The following is a 26,588-nucleotide window of genomic DNA, read 5'->3' as shown; positions in this document are numbered from 1 at the left end:
CAAATCCACTGAAACAGTCGACCTAGCCGACTACATACACGGTTCTCCCGCTGTCGAGGAATATACAATGGTAGCATGTCTTGAAATTGAAGGTGCTTTCTGTAATGTAAAGCCGACGTGAATCATGAAGGAGTTGGAGTTTCTAGGCATCAACTCTACCGTAAGAAAGTTTATTAATAACTTACTTGCTAAAAGATGCGTTATGGCAGGCTTGGGATCAGTGGATCTAAAAAGATGAGGAACACCTGTATGATGTGTACTGTCTCCTATACTTTGCAATATAGCCATTAACAATATGTTTTTGTCTCTGGAAGAAAAAGGTAGTGGTAGCGTATGCTGATGACGTGGCAATTGCGGTTAGGGCAAAATTTCCCAGCACTCTAAGAGATGCACTTCAGGAAACTCTACGTGCAACAGCAAAGTGGGTTACCGAAAGTAGTCTAGGTGTAAATCCGTGCAAGACAGAAGTAGTTTTTTTTAGCAGGAGATGCAAGTTGCCTGCAGTGTAACCTGTCTCCTTGGGAAGAGAGAATGTTCCATTTACAGAAAGCGCAAAATACCTTGGTGTTTTGCTGAACAGGAAATTGAAGTTCAAATCCAGCATTTTGGAAAGGGCAAATTTTGTCCTATACACCTGCAAGAGGGCCATTTTAAAAGTTGGGGATTTAGACCGCTTTATGGTGTTGTGGTCTTGTAGACGGCGCTTCAACAGTCCACCTACAGCTCGATACTTAACTGGATCCAAAGGATGGCTTGTTTGTGCATCACAGCCGCACAGAGGACGACACTATCTAAATTTAGAACCGATTGGAACTACGATATCCCTGGTAAAAGAAGTTACATATACTTCCATATGGATGGTTCCAAACTAAACGACCAGGTGGGCTTTGGGGTGTACTCTAAAGATCTAGAATTGGTCATATCGAAAAGGTTACCCGACCACTGCAGTGTGTATCTAGCACAGATCCTTGCAATTGAGGAAGTGGTGGAATGGCTAAGATATATTGTCAAAACGACTATTGGCATATATCTTCTCAGACAGCCAGGCAGCCATTAAATCCCTGGAGAACGTATTTCTGAACACAAAAACCGCCCTCGACTTTCGCAGATCTCTCAACGAAATGGCTGAACAATTCAAAATTCACATGTTCTGGGTGCCGGGTAATAGTAATATCCCAGGGAATTGTAAAGCGGACGAGCTTGCGGGACAAACTAATCTAGACTTGAAGAGGTCTACCGCTTTGTTGTCACTAGCTAGAACAGACGTCTCAGTCATTGTGTCCGTCATGACAGGTCATTATCTAATCGGAATACGTGCTGAAGGTTGCCAGCAACGACTTTTGCAGAAGCTGTATGGACATCGGAGAAGAAGAGACTATAGAACACCTTCTGCGGTGTGTATCCCGCACTAGCAGTCAGAAATAGTTCCACTTTAGGTTCTCATTTCTTTGAGAACCTGCTTGATTTAGCGGATATGTACATTCGCAAGTTATTGGGCTTTTTAAGGCGATCTATTTAGATGGTTCAACGGTAGGAACTAGAAGTCATTTTCCTTCTTCTGTTCTTGTGGTATCGCAATGGATGAAAACGATAAAGTGAGTCTGACTGCCAATTAAACCTAATCTAACCTACAAACGGAATGACGAAATAAATTCACCCCCCATCCTATGGTATAAAATAAAAATTAATTTTATAAAAGCTCTGAACATAATTTGATCGATTTTAAACTGAATACTATTGCTTCAATAGGTCGTTTTAATATATGTATATTATTTTGCAATCATTTTTTTCTTGCCTTTATTAAAACATATTTGTGTGGTTTTACAGTCATTGTTTTAACCGTTTTGCTGTATATAGTCTACCATTGTTTTTAAACTTTAATCGTTTGTCTTTTTCAGGTTCTAAATAAGTTCGATTACTTTTTTACGGCTGTTTTCACAATAGAACTGGTGTTAAAATTGATTTCATATGGCTTCGTTTTACACGATGGAGCCTTCTGTAGATCTGCATTTAATTTGTTAGATCTGCTAGTCGTCTGCGTGTCTCTAATATCAATTTGCTTCAAGTAAGTAAGGAATGTCATAATTCTAACATAAGCATGATAAATAGCATCAAATCCATACTAAACAGAACTGTTATAGACATATCACTGTTACATATAATCCTTAAAGACTGGAATACATACTTACAATATTCAAAACTCCGAATTCAGTAAATGTATGATTTAACTCTTTAAAACATATTTGTTTTAACATAGATGTATCTCATTATAATATTTATTAAATTCAACGCATAAACGCCTAGAGGCGTCATTATTCGAGAAATTTGTTGTTGTTGGTCTCAACGGTACATTCAAAACAAAAATAATAATATTAAAGTGTGGTTCAGAATTGTACTTCGGCTTTCCAATGAGGGCAATTTTAGGTTGAAAAGAGGTTGCAGATATTAATCTGCCGCATGCCACTATAAACATGCATCTAAGCCAGTAATCGGCTTGATGTGCGCTCTAAAAATTAAAAAAACTAAAAAGTAACTTCGAAAGAGAAAATTTTAAGTTAGGAATTCCGTGCTACTTACAAAATCCTTAATTGTTTTCCACAGCACTCCCCTAAGTGTGTTCATGTCTAGTATCGTGTCCCCACCTAAGTACCGGAGTCTTTTAGCCGCGAAAGTCGGGCAATGACACAGGAAATGCTCCAACGTCTCATCATTTTCCCCACATGCCATACACACGCTATCACTCACCGCACCGATTTTGCTTAAGTGAGCTCGTAGTCTTATGTGACCCGTTAAGACACCAAAAGCTATACTGACCTCCTTCTTACCTCCTTTCAGTAATAGACTCGCCCTCTCGCGATCCGGATCATCCCATAGGATTTTCGCCGTCCTACCGACTGTTTCGCTGTTCCACAGGGCATTTGTCGCCCACGCCCTTAAATCGGACTGCGTCGACCCGAAAGGCTTTAGGTTAACCAAGTTTATCGACGGCAGTCCTCTGGCCTTTACAGCCAAATCGTCTGCACTTTCATTCCCCCTTACTCCGTTATGGCCTGGCACCCAAAAGATGCGGATTGTGCCATCCTCAGTGAAGACTGTTGGGGAATTTATATTTTACTGTCAGCCCTGGCCCCCTGGGTCTGGGTCGTTCGGATCCTTAACCCTAAGAAGTATTATAACATCTTCTGCATAGTAGACAGGTTCAAGTCCCTCCTCAGTCAGCATCCGCAATAGGTTATGTCATAAAATGCCCCCCTGTGGCGTTCCTTGTGCCACATTCTCCTTTATATTTATGTCATGGGACACACAATTTATCCACCTGTTCCTTAGCATATGGTTTATCTAGTCTCTAAGGATTCGGTCAATCCGGTACTGGTTTGGGGATTGGATCAATGCGTCGGCCCGCACATTATTAAACGCCCCCTCGATGTCAATGCATTCCGCCAATGTGTACATCTTGGCCTCGAAGGATTCTTCTATTTTATGTACAACCTTGTGCATGTCAGTCTCCACCTACCTTCCCTTGTCTGTTTGTATTTAAGCAGTTTGCAGGATGTCATACTCTTTATCATGGTATCCACAATGCGTTCCATGGTTTGAATAGAAAGGACGTAAGGCTTATAGACCTGAGGCCTTCGGTTTTACAAAACATGCCTTGCCGGGCTTGGGTATAAACACCACCCTTGCCTCCTGCCAGGCTTTCGAAGTATATGCAAGTTCTAGGCACGCTGTGAAAATTGAAGATCCAGTCACTGCACTGCCTGATGTTTTAATATTAGGATCTTTACATATCCTAGTTTTCCGAATCCTGAGAAAGTCGATAATGTTTCCAGCATCGGGTCAATGTGCGTAAGGCTGTATTGAGTCTACCGTCCCTGCACTACCTGATGCTCCAATATTGGGGACTTTGCCGATACTAGTCTTCCAAATCTTGAGTAAATGGGATTCTTGGGTGTACGTTATGGTCTCATCGTTGGCTTCCTGTGCGTTAGGCGGCATTGAGTTTTCTGTCACTGCACTGCCTGATGATTCAGCCATAGGATCTTTATCCATCCTAGTCTTCCAAATCTCGAGAAAGTCATTGATGGTTCCCTCGTCGGGTCCCTGTTCGTTAGGCTGCGTTGAGTCTCTCGCCCCTGTAATGCCTGATGTTTGAGTATTAGGATCTTTACTTATCCTAGTCTTCCCAATATTGAGAGAGTCGGTGATAATCTCGTTGTCGGCCCCCTTTCGGTTAGGCATTATTGAGCGTCCCGTCACTGCACCACCTGATGGCTCAGTATGAAGATATTTGCCTATTGTTGTCTTCCCAATCTTGAAACAGACGGCCATGGACACAAGGAGAGTTCCTTCCTCCTCCCTGTGGAAAACCTCCAATTTCTCCACGACCACATCATGGTTTTGCTTGTTTAAGACTTTCATCATGCGTTCCGACGCGAATTCGCCGCCTACATCCTTGATGAAAACCTTCGCCTTTGTGCGTTGTGGGATGTCCATCATTCTCACAAGGTCGAGCTTTGTGCCCCTGGGAGTGTGGATACTTCCAACGAGCTTTTTGACAGTATCAATACATCTGCTGACGCAAAGCGCAGCGTTAAGATGTCCTCTCTATCATCACAGCTCATAATTCGTGTGGGTCGACCCCCTTCAAATTTCAATACATCTTCGATAACCCGATCGTTTACCAAATGCTGTCTCAACAATGAAACACAGAGATCAAGAATACGTGTGACTTGCATTCAAAGCTACCGTACAAGGCTGGACATCACAGCTTTACAGGGTACTACAGGTACTATTTTGACGCAAGGAGTACCGTAGCCCAAAGAATTCTTTGGACAATCTGGATGTTTTTCAAACCTTTTGATCTGTTCTTTTTTTACAGTCGAAAACAAATGTTTTGCGCGATTACTCTTTTGAAATACTACAAAAATGTCAATGATAACATAGTACTTTTATTAAAATTTTGTCATAAGTAATAAGAGAATATTCTAATTTGCTAATTTTGCCCATGAACATTCCACTAAGAAACGGGGGCAAACTTCTCACATATCAATGAGTGCAGTCCGATTCAAGGTTAAGCTCAATGATAAGGAACCTCCTTTTTATAGCCGAGTCCGAACGCCGTGCCGCAGTACGACACCTCTTTGGAGAGAAGTTTTACATGGCATAGTACCTCACCTCATGAACATTCCATTTTGCCCATGAACATTCCACTAAGAAACGGGGGCAAACTTCTCACATATCAATGAGTGCAGTCCGATTCAAGTTTAAGCTCAATGATAAGGAACCTCCTTTTTATAGCCGAGTCCGAACGCCGTGCCGCAATACGACACCTCTTTGGAGAGAAGTTTTACATGGCATAGTACCTCACCTCATGAACATTCCATTTTGCCCATGAACATTCCACTAAGAAACGGGGGCAAACTTCTCACATATCAATGAGTGCAGTCCGATTCAAGTTTAAGCTCAATGATAAGGAACCTCCTTTTTATAGCCGAGTCCGAACGCCGTGCCGCAGTACGACACCTCTTTGGAGAGAAGTTTTACATGGCATAGTACCTCACAAATGTTGCCAGCATTAGGAGGGGAAAACCACCGCTAAAAATTTTTTCTGATGGTCTCGCCAGGATTCGCACCCAGGCGTTCAGCGTCTATGAAAAATTTCAAGCGGATAGTTTTACGCGTTCGACTGCTATTTTGATTTCGACAGATTAGTAAGACTCAGAACGTCGAGACGACCCAGAACATATATACTTTATGCGGCCTTAGATTAATATTTAGAGGTGGTACAAACGGAATGATCAGATTAGTAAAGGGTGATTTTTTTGAGGTTAGGATTTTCATGCATTAGTATTTGACAGATCACGTGGGATTTCAGACATGGTGTCAAAGAGAAAGATGCTCAGTATGCTTTGACATTTCATCATGAATAGACTTACTAACGAGCAACGCTTGCAAATCATTGAATTTTATTACCAAAATCAGTGTTCGGTTCGAAATGTGTTAAAATTTTGACAAATTTTGTTCAGCGATGAGGCTCATTTCTGGTTGAATGGCTACGTAAATAAGCAAAATTGCCGCATTTGGAGTGAAGAGCAACCAGAAGCCGTTCAAGAACTGCCCATGCATCCCGAAAAATGCACTGTTTGGTGTGGTTTGTACGCTGGTGGAATCATTGGACCGTATTTTTTCAAAGATGCTGTTGGACGCAACATTACGGTGAATGAACACATTTCGAACCGAACACTGATTTTGGTAATAAAATTCAATGATTTGCAAGCGTTGCTCGTTAGTAAGTCTATTCAGTATGGATGGGGGTACACCAATTTCGTCATTCTGTTTGTAACTTCTCGAAAATTTGCTCTGAAAGCCCATAAAGTATATATATTCGTGATTGTCATGACACAAAAGGCGCATTTATTGTCCGAGTTCGCCAGAATTTGGGACAGTGAGTAAATTTAAGCCCCTTGACATACTACGGCAATATGGCACAGATCGGTAAGGATTTGGATATAGCTGCCATATAGACCGATCTCTCGATTTAATGTTTTGGGTCCATAAAAGGCGCATATATTGTCCGATGTCGCTGCAATTTGAGACAGTGAGTTGTGTTAGGCTCTTAGACATGTTTCTGCAATTTGGCCCAAATCTGTCCAGATTTGGATACACCTGCCACGTAGACCTATATCTCGATTTAAAGTCTTGGTACATTTACCGTAGGCGAAATCGCTAAAGGGTTTACAATAAATAAAGTTAGTTGTATTCGATAATACGATGTTTGTGGCTAACGATAGATATATTGAAGCGAAGCGTTAGATAGTTACAATAAAAGAAAAACTTCGTAGTAAACGTATATTTTTTTCCCGTAAAAATGTCTCTAATATTTACTTGGTGCGTGTTGGTAATACACAGTTCGTGTAATTTATAAATTAATAGGCCTCGGCTTATGTTATCAAATGCAAGTCAACAAAATATTTTTGATAATAGCATGCAATAAACTGCAGACTTTCTCCAAACTGATCATTTATGACGGCAACACAGGGCACAAAAACATTGTTGCCGAACTGAAAGAAGCTAAAACCCCATTCTTATTCAACAAAGAAAGAATATTTTGTTATATTTTTTGGTAATAGGTTTTTTTACAGCTGATATTTCCAAATATATATCCCTACATCCTTACTTTACTTTCATTGGCTATGTTCCATTTGTTCCATTAGCCGAACTTAGAATAGATTTCCAAGAGCTTCGATCTTCTACGATTCCTCTGCAATCTTTGACACCTAGTTTCGAGCTGTCTTTCATCAATTGATCTATCCATCGAATTTTTGGCCGTCCCTGTTTTCGTATACCACAGTGCTTAACTTCAAAACACTTCTTCGCTGGAGCTTCTTCATTCATTCTGACAACATGATCTAGCTAGCGCAACCGATGTATTTTATATGTTAAACCATGCTAACGTAGTCATATGGCTAATACAGTACATGGTTTTTACGACGCCGATATTCTCCATCAATGCAAACTGGTCGATAAATTTAACGAATAACCTTTTTTCTCTTTCCGTCTTGTCTTCTTTTTTGTGAACGGGTCATTATATGATGAGGTTCCAATCATCGCCATGTGTTCTTCTAGCCAGAGCGCGCAGGCGGGCTGATGCGTATGCCTTATCAGCGTGTCGCCTACGGTCCGAAAAAGTTCAGCGGACTGGTGATGATAATACGACGTTTTGACTAGGAAATAAAAGTTCTATATCATCACCAGGGATTGGTTCTTCGGTAGCATCCTCCCTTCTCCTATTGCCTCATGTGAGAAAGAATAACCTTGTGATACCAATATCGAATTCGGAACCAAATTTTGATTATTATCCCATCATAATAAAACTCATTTCATCACATCTAACTCCCCAAGAAACACTTATAAATACACGGCTTTTGAAAGCAAACATTTTTTTGGTATATTTTCAGTTCGAATGCGATTTCAGTCGTGAAAATATTGAGAGTCCTACGTGTGTTAAGGCCACTTAGAGCTATAAATCGTGCAAAAGGTCTTAAGGTAAGTGTAGTATAAGGTTATTATGACAAAATTGTATACAGGGTTTGCCCAAATCGTTTGCAGCCTCCACCATTGATCGCGTTCGACAAGCTATCCAAACAATTTCTTAGTATCGGGCAGAGGTCAAATGAGATTAAAATAAACATACACAGAATAATTTAGACCTGAATTTGACCGATTAAATATGATTTATAAAAAACTTTCAAACATTGCTTTAATAATTTTTGACATAGAAATTCGGGTTTCTTTTTATCACGGCAAGTCATTGGTAAATAACGCATACGCTGAACATATTTTTAATTTTACGAATTAAATTGTATGAATTATGCTCTGATCAAGATTATATTGTGTTCCAATTACTTACTTACTTTACTTTAGTTGGCAATGACAGAACATTTGTCCCATTATCCAAACGTAGAAGAGCGTTGCAAGTGCCTCGATCTTCTGCGCTCATTCCAAAATCCCTGACACCAAGTTTCGAGGTGTCTCCAACCACTTGATCTTTCCATCGGGTTTTTGGTCGTCCCGGTTTGCGTGTACTACCATGAAAACCTTCAAAAGACTTCTTTGCTGGAGCTTCTTTATCCATTCTGACAACATGACCTGGTCAACGCAACCGTTGTGTTTTGATACGTGTAACTGCTCTCGTCATCATACAGCTCGTGATTCATACAATGCCTATATTCTCCATTAACGCAAACTAGTCCATATATTTTACGAAGGATCTTTTTCTCAAACACTGCAAGCACTGCCTCGTCTGCTTTCATAAGTACCCATGCCTCGGAAGCATATAACAATACGTAATGCGAAAAGGAGTGAGTGAGAATATACAGACACAAAGTGGTTGGCTTGAAAAAAAAATTATCAAAATGTGTTTTTGTTATCTCACCATAATATATTATAATTTATTTATTTATAATTCAAAAGCAAAAGAAAAAATTTCTTGTGAAAACTATTACGCTAAAATAGTAAAAAGCGGAAAAATTTGGATGTGAACAAATAGAGTGGACAAATTCAAAAACGCAACGAATTGGAGGACATTGGAATTATAAATATTTTCTAAGTTCATTATCGATTATATTGTCTTGAAAAACGACGCTAGATTTCGTGGTTTTGTACGCAAAATGCTAAAATAGGTATTTTATTACGATTCATTTAAAATTTTTATATATATTAATTTGTTTATAATATTCCTTACAAATCATATGGAATAACGGAAAAGCCAAATATTCTACTTTTTTTTAGCCGGGGATTATAAAATGCAAAATGTATTTTTTAGCAATATATTTCATATTTTTTACACAATCGAATCCAATGAAATGTTCAATTATTTATTTTTAATAAACAGTAAAGAGTTGCTTTAAAAAGAGGCAACTCTCATATTATTGTTTTATGGAGTTAATACCCACGTTAATTGAACCCTAACCATAATTTAAAATGAAAAGTTATTATTCAATTATACGAATTTTTATATAGGACCTATTTCAGCAAATGCACTTTTGCCACTCTGATTGAGGTATCTCCAAAACATGCATTCTGAAAACATCAACCGCTTCTTCAGGTGTCGAACAGGGCAGAACTATACGGCGGATGACTCATCAAGTCGATGTTTTGAGTGCTCAAAAATGCAATTGTTTGAACAGATGTGTAAGAGTTCGCATTGTTGTGGTGAAGACGGATCCGTCTTCGGCGGTTGGTTTTCCTGATTTCTTGGAAGACAACTGGCGAACAAATGCTTGTGTTCTACTCAGAATTGTGGTACGATTGTTCTAGTGGTACGACTGCGTTGTTCTAGTGGTACGATTGCAACATGTTCAGTTTTTCTGAAAAAAACAGGCGATCATTTGCTTGGAAATGCCTTGTGCCCAAGCAACTTTTGTTGGAATTGGTTCATCTTGAAATAACAAAACAGTCGACTGCTGTTTATTTTCGGACTCATATGCGTAAATTAACGTTTCATCACCTGCCACGATGTCATAGATGTGTTTCGAAGCACCGCAATAGTATTTTTGGAGCATTTCTTTCAACCAATCGGCACGAGCATTTTTTTGAGCGATTGACAAATTGTGTGGGATCCAACGAGAACAAATTTTTTGACCGTGAAATGTGCATGCACTATTGAACGTATGCTGGTTTCACTAATGCCTAAAGTTGTCTCAATCTCACGATAGGTCACATATCGATCTTGTAACATCAGTTGGCTCACAGCATCAATGGTTTTTGGAACAACAATTGATTTTGATATTGGACGACCTTCACGAAATTCGTCTTCGAGTGAACTACTACCTCGGTTGAATTCACCATACCATCGATAAACACTGGTCCTTGTTGGAGTTTCATCGCCAAAAAAAATTAATTAAGTTTATCGATGCACTGTTGTTGAGTTAGTCCACGTTGAAAGTTGTAAAATATAATCGCACGAAAATGTTCACGATTTATTGTAATTCCATGTTTTAGGCGATATGAATCTTTTAAGTTACTGTAAACAACACAAATAGCGCTTCTATGAGTACGTATAACCTCAAAAATATTAAGCTTTACGATGGAGCTGTCAGTTGGCAGATTGCAACACACGGGCTGACCAATCCCGAAATATAAATGACAACCCTCGTCTCTTGTGCAACCCTCATTGTTATTATATGTAGTTTAAGGAAAAAGTATGACCCCAAGCACTTGACGTTATATTTTTATGTCAGATTCGTTTGTCTTCCATTCGAGATCCCGTATTACCAGATCGCGCTACATGCCGCTTTGGGTTGTTCGGTGGTAGGACAATCCCTCACACAACCCCCTTCTGATATTGATAAAGCGCGCTATTTTAATCACATAATCATTTTAAACTATCTGAATATTGCGAGTGATAGATTGATTGACTGATTTTTATACCCTCCACCATAAGATGGGGGGTATACTAATTTCGTCATTCTTTTTGTAACTACTCGAAATATTCGTCTGAGACCCCATAAAGTATATATATTCTTGATCGTCGCGACATTTTATGTCGATCTAGACATGTCCGTCCGTCTGTCTGTCGAAAGCACGCCAACTTCCGAAGAAGTAAAGCTAGCCGCTTGAAATTTTGCACAAATACTTCTTATTAGTGTAGGTCGGTTGGTATTGTAAATGGGCCCTATCGGTCCATGTTTTGATATAGCTGCCATATAAACCGATCTTGGGTCTTGACTTCTTGAGCCTCTAGAGTGCGCAATTCTTATCCGATTGGAATGAAATTTTGCACGACGTGTTTTGTTATGACATCCAACAACTGTGCTAAGTATGGTTTAAATCGGTCAATAACCTGATACAGCTGCCATATAAACCGATCTTGGGTCTTGACTTCTTGAGCCTCTAGAGTGCGCAATTCTTATCCGATTGGAATGAAATTTTGCACGACGTGTTTTGTTACGATATCCAACAACTGTGCCAAGTATGGTTGAAATCGGTCAATAACCTGATATAGCTGTCATATAAACCGATCTTGGGTCTTGACTTCTTGAGCCTCTAGAGGGCGCAATTCTTATCCGATTGGAATAGAATTTCGTACGACGTGTTTTGTTATGATACCCAACAACTGTGCCAAGTATGGTTTAAATCGGTTCATAACCTGATTTAGCTGCCATATAAACCGATCTTGGGTCTTGACTTCTTGAGCCTCTAGAGGCCGTTCTGGGATCTTGACTTCTTGACCCCTAGAGGTCGCAATTATTATCCGATATGCCTGAAATTTTGTACGACGGATCCTCTCATGACCATTAACAAACGTATTTATTATGTTCTGAATCGGTCTATAGCCCGATACAGATCCCATATAAATCGTTCTCTCTATTTTACTTCGTGAGCCACAATGGGTGCAACTCTTACACGAATTGGCTGAAATTTTACACAGGTCTCCAACATATAATTTAATTGTTGTCCGAACCGGACCATAACTTGATATCGTTTTAATAGCAGAGCAACTCTTTTCTTATATCCTTTTTAGCCTAAGAAGAGATGCCGGGAAAACAACTCGACAAATGCGATCCATGGTGGAGGGTATATAAGATTCGGCCCGGCCGAACTTAGCACGCTTTTACTTGTTTACCTTAAAATATATGGGACCCATCACATAACGAATACTGAAAGAGGCTCCTTTACTTGTTTTAACTCTCCGCCAACTAATTTATTCATTAAGTGCAATATGTGGCCACACGGAGTTACTTTAACTCATTGTAATATTTACTTCAATGTGTAATAAGTGCGATGCCAAAGTTGTATTTAACCGTTGCCAAGATTGACTGACCTTCATGTGTTCTATGGAATGAAGGTTGGTAGTGGCCAATATGCTTGATTGATCTAAATTATCTTGACAAGCCTTCTTCTGAGTCTTCCGAATTTAGCCCAGTTTGGGTTCAATTTATTACAGAAGCTTATTGGATTCGGCGTTGACCGTCTTATCGTAAATCTAATGTAGCAATGGTCAGAGAAGGAATGCTTAATGGAGACCCTCCAATCCTGAACCTCATCGATTAGATTCTACGAACATACTGTCGCACATAAAACCTCCTACCTAATCATATTAACAAGAGTTGCGGTGTTACGAATATTAAGTGTTACTAGGTCGTTAGTATTCAAGAATTTTGGCCCCGCTTCTCTTCGCTTGTTCTACTCTTCCCATAATTGGAACAGACGGTAAAGGTTTCGCCGTCAGCCCCCAGTTTGTTAGACGACATTTAGCCGTCTGCCACTGACGTCATGATGTTTGAAAATGAGGATTTTTGTCTATTATTGTCTTCCCAATGTTGAAAAAGACGGCTTTGCTAACGTAGTGCGCCATGCCTTTAGTATTAGCCAAACTTGTCACGGAGACTTGATCAATGCCTACCACAAGGAGAGTTCTTTCCTTCTTCTTCTCCCTGTGTAAGATCTCCCATTTCTCTGCGACCAACCCGTGGTTTTGCTTGTCTAAGAATCCCAACATGCGTTCCGACGCGAATTTGCTGCCCCATCCCTTGATAAATACCGATGCCGTTGTTAACCGGGGGATGTCCATCTTTCTCACCAGGTCTAGCTTTACGTCACAGGCAGTGTGGATACTTCCGACGAGCTTCTTGACGGCGCAGGGTAAGATGTCCCCCCTATACCCGCTGATCATCATTTGTATGGGTGGACCCTCTTCAGAGTTCCACACATGTTCGAAAAATCGCTCATTAACCAGATGCTCCACTTGAGACCGATGATCTGGTTAAATCCTACCGGATGCACTGCCGATATTGATGACTGCATAAATTAGCTCATCTCTGTTGTGTTTCCATGCCACTCTGACGTAAGAGAGCGGCTCCTTCCCTATTTCAGTAACCATCTTCCCCTTCCGTGATGGCGTCCTTTTGGAAGTCACAGTCTTCTATGAATATTTAAGAGCCAAAGTTTCCTTCCCTCTGCAGGATTCTGTCTGGAGAGCTGGCTTGGTCTTCCCAGAGTACCTGAAAGCAGCGAGCTATTTTCAGCATATTGGCAGAGTTATGCTCTTTGGGAGATCTGATTCTCCTCCCAGGTTCCGTAGCTTAAAAATATAAATATATACATATAAATATTTTAATAAATAAACCAACATCAAATGAAAAGGTCTTACATCTGGTTAGTTATTTGAGTTTCTGAATTTCCAATGTTCATAGACGAGAAAAAATATAAAACTAAAATAATCTGTGAAGAGAATTAAGAACGATTAGATTTCTTTTTTGGAAACGAAATCTCGTATTGAATGAATTCTAAGAAAAAACAAGTAAAAGCGTGTTAAAGTTCGGCCGGGCCGAATCTTATATACCCTCCACCATGGATCGCATTTGTCGAGTTCTTTTCCCGGCATCTCTTCTTAGGCAAAAAAAGGATATAAGAAAAGATTTGCTCTGCTATTAGAGCGATATCAAGATATGGTCCGGTTTGGACCACAATTAAATTATATGTTGGAGACCTGTGTAAAATGTCAGCCAATTTGAATAAGAATTGCGCCTTTGTGGGCTAAAGAAGTAAAATAGAGAGAACGATTTATATGGGAGCTGAATCGGGCTATAGACCGATTCAGACCATAATAAACACGTATGTTAATGGTCATGAGAGAATCTGTCGTACAAAATTTCATTCCAATCGGATAAGAATTGCGCACTCTAGAGGCTCAAGAAGTCAAAACCCCAGATCGGTGTATTTGGCAGCTATATCAGGTTATGAACCGATTTGAACCATATTTGGCACAGTTGTTGGATATCAGAACAAAATACTACGTGCCAAAATTGATTCAAATTGGATAAGAATTGCGCCCTCTAGAGGCTCAAGAAGTCAAGACCCAAGATCGGTTTATATGGCAGCTATATCAAAACATGGACCGATATGGCCCATTTACAATACCAACTGACCTACACTAATAAGAAGTATTTGTGCAAAATTTCAAGCGGCTAGCTTTACTCCTTCGGAAGTTAGCGTGCTTTCGACACACAGACGGACGGACGGACGGAGAGACGGACGGACGGACGGACGGACAGACGGACGGACATGGCTAGATCGACATAAAATTTCACGACGATCAAGAATATATATACTTTATGGGGTCTCAGACGAATATTTCGAGTAGTTACAATCAGAATGACGAAATTAGTATACCCCCCATCTTATGGTGGAGGGTATAACAACGAATTCTGCGTTTTGTAGATAAAAATATAATTAAAATTAAAAAAAAATCTGCCCGAATTTGTTCACAAAATTACCCAAAATACCTATTTCAGGCAAATATGGTTTCTATCCATGCCAAACTTTAGGGATTACGTCCTTATAAGTGAAAGATTCATCTTAATAGTTTTATATTTATGGAAGCTGGAATTATGGAAGGAATTATGGTACAAATGTAGTTTTTATCCATTAAGCGTGTTGGAGAATAGGTCGTATGGGACTATGTATTTTCATATCCTCCGCATAGACTTGATTCCGCATTTTAAATCTTCAGTTCCTAAAAGGTATATTTAATGTGCGTTTGGAAAAAATTGTTATACTATACTCATTCCATATTTTGATGTTGCTCCCAGTCCATATTTTGATGTTGCTACCATATGGATCGATCTCCATAATAAATATCTTAAGCCTATGAAATGCGAATATGTCAAATATGGTCCATATCGGTTGAACTTTAGGTGTAGGTCCCTACTAACGTACCCCTAGTTTTCAGTATTTTTGCTCTGAAACGCACATTTTTTGTTCCAATTCGTCTAAAACTTTGCAAGTGACATTTTCTCGGCTTTGGGAAAGTATATACAATACCATGGAAGACTCGACCAATATTTTATAGTAACTGCCATATAAGGGTATATTTCACAAATAGAGATGTTAGCGAAATCTAGATGGAATTCAAAGTAGATAGACTTCGATTTGGGATGGGCGGTCTTTTTTCATGCTTATTGGATTTGGCTTTTATGGAGGAAGTGATAGAGAATAAAAGTTCGTTAGTCATATGTGAATTAAATGTGAAGTTCTACTTGGGTTTTAACAGTCAGAAAAATACTAGTAGAAAGTCGGCTATGATATATATTTGAAGCTTTAACTCATATAAAAAAGGGGAAAATTAGCGGTGGTGTGGAAACTTTTGAAATTTAGTAAAAAATTAGCCATATCGGCTTTAAGGTAGCGGGGTGGTTTCAAAATGCGAGAGGCTCAAGAAGTCAAGACCCAAGATCGGTTTATATGGCAGCTATATCAAAACATGGACCGATTTAAACCATACTCGGCACAGTTGTTGGATATCATAACAAAACACGTCGTGCAAAATTTCATTCTGATCGGATAAGAATTACGCACGCTAGAGGCTCAAGAAGTCAAAACCCAAGATCGGTTTATATGGCAGCTATATCAAAACATGGACCGATAGGGCCATTTACAATACCAACCGACCTACACTAATAAGAAGTATTTGTGCAAAATTTATTAATAGATAAAAAATTGGGAATTTTGCATTTGGGACGACATCGAGACGGAAATAACATGTGATCTAGGATGTAGCCAGGGTTTTATTTTGGGTGTAGAGGGGACACCCCACATTTTTTCAAAATCGAAAAATTGTCGAAATCGTTCTGTTATTGCGAAGTTGTGATCGCTGCTGGATGAAGGAATTAGCCCATCGGAGGTGACATTGGGTCATGAAGTCAAACACAATATTTATTCGCCGATACTAATCTTTCAAATCCTTCAAAACTAGCTTGTCATTGCAAATATCTCAGTTTTATAGTCATAGTTTCGGAGACTCACTTTCCGCATTTTTTTAAGAAATTTTTTTTGCGCTAAATTTAATTTGCTCTAAAACTAGTTTTATGATTTCAAAAGATTATTTTTTGTGTCGGTGAATTGGTTTTAAATGGCTATTATTTCCATAACATTTTAGTCAAACAAACTGAAAACATTAAGCAACTATAATTGTTCTTATTTAAAATAATTGTTGACAAAATTTTATAAAGATCGTCTTCTTACTAAAATCCTTTTTTTGATGGAAAAGATGCCCGGTAAAAATTTTATCCAACTATTTACTGGAGATAATATAAGAAAAGGTGGTAGAATTAACAAGTAAAAGCGTGCTAAGTTCGGCCGGGCCGAATCTTATATACCCTCCACCATGGATCGCATTTGTCGAGTTCTTTTCCCGGCATCTCTTCTTAGGCAAAAAAGGATATAAGAAAAGAGTTGCTCTGCTATTAAAACGATATCAAGATATGGTCCGGTTCGGACCACAATTAAATTATATGTTGGAGACCTGTGTAAAATTTCAGCCAATTCGTATAAGAATTGTGCCCATTGGGGCTCACGAAGTAAAATGGAGAGAACGATTTATATGGGATCTGCATCGGGCTTCAGACCGATGCAGACCATAATAAACACGTTTGTTGATGGTCACGAGAGGATCCATCGTACAAAATTTCAGGCATATCGGATAATAATTGCGACCTCGAGGGGTCAAGAAGTCAATATCCCAGATCGGTTTATATGGCAGCTATATCAGGTTATGAACCGATTTGAACCTTATTTGACACAGTTGTTGAAAGTAAAAATAAAATACGTCATGCAAAATTTCAGCCAAATCGGATAGGAATTGCGCCCTCTAGAAGCTCAAGAAGTCAAATCCCCAGATCTGTTTATATGACAGCTATATCAGGTTATGGACCGATGTAAACAATACTTGGCACAGTTGTTGGATATCATAACGAAATACTTCGTGCAAAAATTCATTTAAATCGGATAAGAATTGTGCCCTCTAGAGGCTCAAGAAGTCAAGACCCAAGATCGGTTTATATGGCAGCTATATCAGGTTACGGACCGATTTAAACCATACTTAGCACAGTTGTTGGGTATCATAGCAAAACACGTCGTACGAAATTCCATTCCAATCGGAAAAGAATTGCGCCCTCTAGAGGCTCAAGAAGTCAAGACCCAAGATCGGTTTATATGGCAGCTATATCAGGTTATGGACCGATTTGAACCATACTTGGCACAGTTGTTAGATATAATTACAAAACACGTCGTGCAAAATTTCATTTCAATCGGATAAGAATTGCGCACTATAGAGGCTCAAGAAGTCAAGACCCAAGATCGGTTTATATGGCAGCTATATCAGGTTATGGACCGATTTGAACCATACTTGGCAGAGTTGTTGGATATCATAACAAAACATGTCGTGCAAAATTTCATTCTGATCGGATGAGAATTGCGCACTCTAGAGGCTCAAGAAGTCAAGACCCAAGATCGGTTTATATGGCAGCTATATCAGCTTATGAACCGATTTGAACCATACTTGGCACAGTTGTTGGATATTATAACAAAACACGTTGTGCAAAATTTCATTCCAATCCGATAAGAATTGCGCAATCTAGAGGCTCAAGAAGTCAAGACCCAAGATCGGTTTACATGGCAGCTATATCAAAACATGGACCGATATGGCCCATTTACAATACCAACCGACCTACACTAATAAGAAGTATTTGTGCAAAATTTCAAGCGGCTAGCTTTACTCCTTCGGAAGTTAGCGTGCTTTCGACAGACAGACGGACGGACGGATGGACGGACGGACGGACGGACAGACGGACGGACAGACGGACGGACATGGCTAGATCGACATAAAATTTCACGACGATCAAGAATATATATACTTTATGGGGTCTCAGACGAATATTTCGAGTAGTTACAAACAGAATGACGAAATTAGTATACCCCCCATCTTATGGTGGAGGGTATAAAAATCAGAGTATGAAAAGATTTCTAAATTAAAGCAGTTGAAAATTTGTTTCTTTCTTTGTAAATTTGGTTTGGTTCGTTTTCGTCAACTAATAAATAAGTTATGTCCTCCTCAAAAATGATAAGTTTCAATAAGAAAAGTATTTTCAAATATTCTCAAAAGGAAATTTCTCTAGAAAGCTTTCTTTTTGAACTAGACCAAGATGCCAACTAATTGATGTTGAATGCGCCAAACATATGTGTTATATAAAACTAACTCTCGAGAAAAAAGTCTGCCGACAAATAGAATTTTTTTTATTAGATAACGAATATCCTTACAGTCTACAATATATAAATATGAATTCTTATTAGGTTAGGTTAAAAAGAGGGTGCAGATATTAATCCGCCCCATGCCCCTATGGTCTTACTCCCTAGCAGATAACCGGATTGTTGTCTGAAGTCCGAAGTCTAAAAACTAAAAAGTAACCTCTAAAAAGAATATTTTAATTTTAAGGAATTCGGTGCTACTTACAAAATCCTTAATTGTTTTCCATACCACTCCCCTAAGTTGGTTCATGTCTGGTATCGTGTCCCCATCTAAGTACCGCTGTCTGTTCGACGCGATAGCCAGGCAATGACATAAGAAATGCTCCAACGCCTCATCATCTTCCCCGCATGCCCTTCACATGCTTTCAATTGCAGCACCGATTTGCATAAGTGAGCTCATAGTCCTATGTGCCCCGTTATAATACCAAATGCTATACTGATCTTCTTCTTACTTCCTTTCAGTAATAGCCTCGTCCTCTCACGATCTGGATCACCCCATAGGATTTTCGACGTTATACCGACTGTTTCGCTGTTCCACACTATCGTTCACGCCCTTAACTCGAACTGCGTCGATCTGAAAGGCTTCGGGTTAACCAAGTTAATTGGCGGCAGTTCTCTGGCAGTTCACTGCCAAATCGTCTGCCCTTTCATTCCCCTTTACTCCATTATGGCCCGTCACCAAAAGATGGGGATTGCGACATCCTTAAGCGTTAATCTCCTTACATTTCAAGACGGTTCGTGACCTTACCCTCCTGCTTGTTATTGCCAATATGGCCATTTTACTGTCCGTAAAAATGTTAACATTTGACGTCCTCGCGTTAGTACCACACCACTTCACGCATTCCGTGATCGCCCGGATCTCCGCCAGCAAGACCGTATTATGGTGTAGCAGTCTAAAACAGATCTCAGTCCCTTGGTTCTCAATGTAGACCTACAGGCCCAAGTTCGGAAACCTCTTCCCTTCCTTCCAGGTTTGATATCGTTGCCTCGATTATACCGCGATGGTATAATCTGCTCCCATCCTCATTCCATTCTCCCATCGCCATAAGTCTCATAGCCGCAGTAGCTGCCTCCCATTTAATCTGTATTTTTGTGGGTCAGATATCTTAAATTCAGTGCCCGAGCACCATGACAAGACAACATGTTCTCTGAACATGTTGAATGGTCCGTATGTTGCACCTATTCTCCATACCAGTTCACCAAACTACTAAGGCGTAAGTAAGTATTGGTGTTATCACGCTTCTGTAGAGCCAGTGGACTGTCCTCGGATTCAGGCCCGATTTTGCGCCTACGGCCAATCTGCATAATGCCCAACATCTGTGAGCCTTCTTAGTACGCTCCTGAATGTGACACTTCCAATTAAGTTTCCTATCTTCTTATTATATAAAACTAGCTGATCCGGGCCCGCTCCGCTACGCCTTCTTTTACTTTATATGGAACAAAATTTTCCTTGGAATATTTATTTTCGACAATTAAAGAGCTTCTAGGGAAATACAATGCTACGAAAATAGTATATCGCTTGACTAAGAATTTAACAACATAAGTGCCTTTGTCCGAATCCCATATGATTTTTATTGGTCTACGAATTTAAGTTTGGATGTAGTACACCTTCTCCATTCTTAAAATATTTTACTTCAGCCCGCTACTCTCATGATATCTGATTTAGGGGTGTTTTCGGGGGTGAGGTGGTCTCTCAGGCACTTGGCCCTGAAAAAATATCAGCATCGTGCTCTTCTTTCAAAAACCATTTATTTAAACCCCATATTGCCATTGGTTTAGGGGAGTTTACACGATGGGGCGTCCCCCAAACACATGGCCCAAAACTGGTTATTAAATTCGTTTTCTAATCTTAAATACCACATATTGGCATGGTCGAACAATTTTTACCCTTTGCGGGGTATTTTGGGGAAGGGGTGATTCCCTAAATACATGGTTCTAAATTTGGATATCAAATTCGTATTCTACTCCCAAATACCTTTTTTTTTAGCCCCATTTTGCGATGGTCACTAAAAAATTGCTGATTGTGGGGTATTTTGGGAAAGGGGTTGACCCCCAGAAAATTGGTTCCGAAAGAGGGTATCAATTCTTGCTCTACCCCCAATACCTTTCATTTAATCTCCACATTGACATGGTCGGTAAATATGTTCTGGTGTTTTCTCACTGGATATTGTCCACACATTCTCTGACTTCTGAATATACCCCATCGTAATAGGTCTCGATGACAGAAACTTCCTTAGCCTAGAGGCCTCAGAGGTATCATGCACGGAGATAATGAATTCCACCCAAGATTTGTTCTGAGCCTTTCCCAGTTCGTTCTTATATTTTCTTAGCTCAGCCATATTGATGTCCGATCGTGTGGTGGGTTTGTGGCTTTCGCCCTGTTGAAGAGTTTTCTGCAGTTCTTCCTTAGACCAACCAGAGGGGTTCAGAATGGCGGTCGCTGTATGCCCCTTGGCTTGGCACTAGGACTTGTTGACAAAAGCGAGCCATTTAGGGCCTTCGTGATCCGCTTGACCATTGTGTCTACATCCTCCTCATTTTCCACTTACTTTTCTGGTCTAGAAGGGATAGACATGCATAAATTGAAACTAATATAACGATGATCAGAGAAGCTGTGATCATCGAACACATCCCAGTCGCATATTCTTTCACTTATATCTTCCGATACAAAGGTAATATGAAGTACCTCCTGCCTGTTCCTGGTCGCCAGATTGCAACTTATAATATATTCTATACGCAGCTCACCCCTTTCGTTGACATTCGGTCTTCCCCATATCTGGTAATGTGCATTAGCATCACTTCATACATTTAGTCTCTTCTTCCCTACAGAAGAGGCTTCAACCCGCAACTTAAGGTTTAAGGCGGCATCTCTGAGTAGTGTGCCATATATAGCGAAGCCAGCCAGTAATAAGACTTGTTTATTTCAAGGCTGGCTACTACTAAATCTTCAGTGCTTAGCGAAGAAAGAAAAAGAACCTTTAGACTACTCTTTGCAAGAATACATGCTCTGTGTCTCCCATTCCCCGTAACTTTGAGTAGTATAAAGCCCATAATTCTTAGTCCACGAACCATTCCTTCAGATACCCATGGATCCTGGATAAGAGCAACGTCAAATCCCCCTGTCATCAGGAGGACCTTTAGTGCCCCCGAAGCGGCCTTACAATGGTGGAGATTTATCTGCAGAAACCGGACCATAGTAATAATTCAGAACTTCCACCACTGTTGTATAAGCCTCGTTTTCTGATTCCACCAGGACTTCATCCTCACAAGATTCGTTAGATCTTGTCATAATGAGCATCCGTACGCATCCAGGTGCAGGTGAGAAAGTTGTGAAACCACTCTTCCTTGCTGGGTGGACGATTCATTCTTAAATGCTTCACTAGCTGCTGCTGCCGAAGTACTTTTTGAGTTCCGTGATTCCTCGCTGGTGTACACTTTGAGGCCAGTCCAACCAGATGACCCACCCACACAGGGCTTTTCGGATCCCGTTTTGATGCCATCCCCTCCTGCCTTGATTGTGGCAGGGGGCTTTTCAGTCTCCTGCAATCCGCCAGACTTTAGCGATGTGGTCGATAGTTCCTTAGGCAAGTGTTCAGCAACAACCGCTTAGTCGTCTTCTGATTCCCCAACCCCACCTGTTCCATAGATCTTCAGTTTCAACTTGTTAATCCGTAGAATACAATTCCTTCAGACTTGTTGAGGTCTGCGAGACAGCCGAAGTTTAATACAACTACTGCAGGTCTCCGGTCACCATCAGCCTCATCAAATCTACTAATCTTCCAGTAGGTGGTTGAAAGATTGGGATTGCATTCATTTAGTCTTCCAAGTATCTTGCGCCATTGGTCGAGAAGGAATATCTTCCATCTTGACTGAATCCAGTGTTGCGCCGTGCCAGATCTCACCAATCTTTTTTAGCGCACAACGATACATTTCAATTGAGCATTGATCCCCGAAGGTAATTAGTCTGTATCGGCCCCGATACCGACCTGCATCGTCATAAACTAGAGCAAAACCCAGGAAATTCCACAAGAACATCGGAGTATACTGATGACAGTCCATTGACTATCCCACTCCAATTATTCCTAGGTTCGCAGTCCAAAACTGTCCCTAGCGATACTAGTAAAGGTTCCTGGACCCATCTTTCCATTGGATTGTCCTCCAGGCGACCGCGGCTTTTGCCTGACTGCGGTGCTGTTTCCAAATTAAGGGTAGCCTGTGTGGCGAATCCCCGAGCACAATTTAGGGAGTCTCTCTCCCTAACTTCTGCACCAAGGCTGTCAATAAACCTGAGAGCGTTGCGTCTTGTATTATTCAAACCTCTTAAAGAGCGTGTTGGTTTGCCGGGAAAGGCCGATGGCCTAGGCAAATTATAGGCATGCGAAGATAGAATAGGTTCGGCCTAATCCCTTAGGCTCGAACCAGGTGTCTTCGTCTGAAACCCATGCGTACCAGACGGCTAGGTAAGCCTGGAATAGCCGCTCCACTAGTCGAGGTTTCAATAGCAGACAACATGCTACGGATTGATACAACCACCGTAGCTGTAATGTGTTTGGAGTCTATTTTAAGCCTACTCGCGGGCTCTAGATCTGCCACTCCACTGGAAAGAGGCGCAGATCATCAACCGTCTAATGGATAACACTATCGTAGCTTGAGTGATTTAAAATTGTTTTTCCACAAATAATGACCTATTACGAGTTGCAGAAAAATTCTTGCTTAACAAAATAACAAATCTCAATTGTCCCATGGATGATTTAATATTGAGGAGCGTACTGAGAAGGCTCACAGATGTTGGGCACTATGTGGGCGGACCGTTGGCTCGAAATGGAGCCAGAATCGGAGAAAAATCCACTTCCTCTACAGGAGCGTGATAAGACCAATACTTACTTACGCCGAATGTGAACATTGGTTCAACGGATGGTTCAACGGTAGGAACTAGAAAGCATCTTCCATTTTCTGTTCCTGTGGTAACACAATGGACGAAAACGTCTCAGTGAGTTTGATGGCAGACTGCCACTTAAACCTAACCTAGTTAAGCCTCAGTAGTTTGGTGCACTGCTATGGAGAAAAAGTCCAACACACTAACCATACAACAGGTTCAGAGAACATGTTCCTTGGCATAGGCGGAGCGGTGAGGAACACGCCAACTAGGGCACTGGAGACTACTCTTGATATCTGACCCATTGACATACAGATTAAGTGTAAGTCAGTCTATGCGACTATGAGGCTAAAGGCGATGGGAGAATGGATTGAGGATGGGAGCAGCTCATAAAATCGCGGCATAAGCGAGGCGACGATAGGAAACCAGGACGGAATGGAATAGGTTTCCGAGCGAATACCTGAGGTCGAGTGCGAGGCACTGCTGCCAGTGGCACAGGCTTGGACTGACGGAACCTTAGTATTGCCATCTGGAAGATCATGTTACACGGATGGATCAAAGCTAGAGGACAGGCTAAACCTGGGGGTCTACATTGAGAACCCAGGGACTGAGATTCAATTTAGACTGCCTGTCCATAATACGGTCCTGCAGGCGGAGATCCGAGCGAACACGGAATGCGTGAGGTGGTGTGGTACTTACGCGAGGACGTCGAGTGTGATCATCTTTGCGGATAGTAAAACATCCATAAGGGCAATAACAAACAGGACGGCAAGGTCACGAACAGTCTTGCAGTGTAAGAAGGAGATTAACGCCTTCTCCGAGAATTGCAAAATCCGCATCCGTTTGGCAGACGATTTGGCGGTAAAGACCAGAGGACTGCCGTCAATAAACTTAGTTAACCCGAAGCTTTTTGCGTCGACGCAGTCCGAGTTAAGGGCAGGTTACGAATGCGCATTCAACCCTGTGGAACAGCGAAACGGTCGGTAGGACGCCCAAAATCCTATGGGGACACAATTCCAGACATGTACCAATTAGGGGGAGTGGAAATTAATTAAGGATTTTATGAATTGCACGGAATTCCTGACTTATTGTAGATTTCCTTTTTCGAGGTTACTTGTAAGGATACCAAACTATAGATGCGTAGTCTAGGTTGCAACGTACTATAGAAGTGTATAAATTGTAACAGAAGTACCATTAAATCCTCTGCTCCAATGTTCCATAAAGTCAAGGGCACCGTAAGCTTTACCAACTGCCATAGAGATATGGCGATGAAAGTTTAAACGTATATCCATAAGTAGCCCAAAATCTTAAAATAAATCGACTGATTCAAACTTATCGGATCCGATAAAATAATTTTTGATAAAAGGATTACGTCGTCAAAGACAATTATTTTACATTTGGATATATTCAATTGCATTACGTTTTTATCTCACTATTCATAAAAAATATCAAGGACGAACTAGAGATGATACTGACCACCAGGTTCATTAAGAGACCTGAAAATTTTGACATCATCGGCAAACATCAAAATTTTAGAATGCTTTATTATGGGAGGTAAGTCATAAATAAAAAGAGAAAACAAAATCGAACGGAAATGGCTACCATGGGGAACATCGAATGAAACAATGAAGGTCTTAGATATAGCATTACTAAAATTCACACTTTGTGTGCGATTGGTCGTACATATAAGAATTTAGCCGTTTTAACACAGAATTATTGAAACCATATAATAATTATTGCCTCTGAAAGTATCGTTGACAAAACATGTAAATGCTAACAGATATGTTATGGTTGAGCGCGATTTCCTGAATCCGTGTTGACATGAAGAACGCAATGAGGAAGCCTGATAAGAAATGGATTCAGTCAATATATTTTCCATTAACTTGGGAATATTACAAGAAATGTAAGTTTTATTGACCTTAAATTTTGTTCTACAGTGTCTTCATCTATCAATGGAACATCTTTATTAATATAATTTCTAATTTTATAAGAATATTCATAGTCGTGTGTGTAAAGTTTATCAGAATAGGTAGTTACAAGAAAATCGACGAAAATGTTTGAGATATACAAATCCCTGCCCGCAGACACTGAAATGTATTTAAGAAAGTTGTGCAAACCACTAAAGTGGCGCTTAGAATTAACAAATTTGCAGAAAGACTTAAGACTGGATTTTAAGCCCGTTTTCATTTTATTCAAGTAATTGCGAAGAGCCAACTTGTTCTCCACATTGTACCTTGATCTTGTTAAAGAATAGTTTGAGGAATAGAGTATAGTTCCCAACTTTTTAAATTTCTTACACAGTTTAGGGAAAGAAAGGGAAAGAAATATTAATATTCAGGGTAGGATCCTCTGGATTGAAAAATGATAAAGAAATGTCGGATGTATGGTTGACGAATATTAGATCAGTAATTTACCAAATAAGTTATATACATTATTGATCTGAAAGAGTCCGACGTCGAATAAAGAAATAAGGCAATCGCTAGAAATACCACTAGTACACTCAACAAAATTTGTTATTCAAAACACCAAAATTTTTTGTTAAAACAGCAGTTTTTGTCTGCTGAAAATAGGAAACCAAACTTTACTGCTATTTCAGCAAACATTATGGTCAGCAAAATTATCAAAAAAAATCTGCTGCTTTAAGTACAAAATTCGGCTGAATAAAAAAAGTTTTGCTTTTTTTGTTTGTTTGCTTGTTACTTATTTTAATTACTCGAGGCATTTTTTTAGAAATAGTTTTAGAAATTTTGTTTAAAGAGTCGATTTAAATTTGTGGAATATTACTGTAATATTCAATAATGTGAAACCGACGTCAATTATAAAGGAGTTGTAGTTTTTTTACTCCACCGTAACAAAGTTTATTAAAAATTTACTTGCAAAAAGATGCAGACTTGGGATCTGTGGATCTAAAAAGATGGGTATGCAGAGGTACACCTCAAGGAGGTGAATTGTCTCCTCTACTTTGAAATATAGCCATTAACAATATATTATTGTCTCTGGAAGAAGAACGCGAAAACGTGATCGCTTATCCTTATGACGTGGCAATTGCGGTTAGGGGAAAGTTACCCAGCACTCTAAGAGATATACTTCCGGAAGCTCTACGTGCAACAACAAAGTGAGTTAC

General features: G+C 40.0%; 1 protein-coding gene across 6 annotated transcripts in view; it reads left to right on the top strand.

The window, feature by feature from the left end:
• Positions 1–26,588, top strand: part of LOC106091696 (muscle calcium channel subunit alpha-1) — a 479,054-nt gene that overhangs the window by 237,736 nt on the left and 214,730 nt on the right. For all 6 annotated transcript variants that reach the window (XM_059370822.1, XM_059370821.1, XM_059370825.1 and 3 more), the window contains 2 exons: positions 1,899–2,065; positions 7,959–8,046. In XM_059370822.1, coding sequence (XP_059226805.1) covers positions 1,899–2,065; positions 7,959–8,046 — 255 coding nt within the window. The remainder of the gene's footprint in view (positions 1–1,898; positions 2,066–7,958; positions 8,047–26,588) is intronic.

Source organism: Stomoxys calcitrans, chromosome 1 (assembly GCF_963082655.1).
Source record: "Stomoxys calcitrans chromosome 1, idStoCalc2.1, whole genome shotgun sequence".
Taxonomy (NCBI): Eukaryota; Metazoa; Arthropoda; class Insecta; order Diptera; family Muscidae; genus Stomoxys; species Stomoxys calcitrans.
The sequence above is the reverse complement of the archived record's forward strand: the minus strand, read 5'-3'. Positions and strand labels throughout refer to the sequence as shown.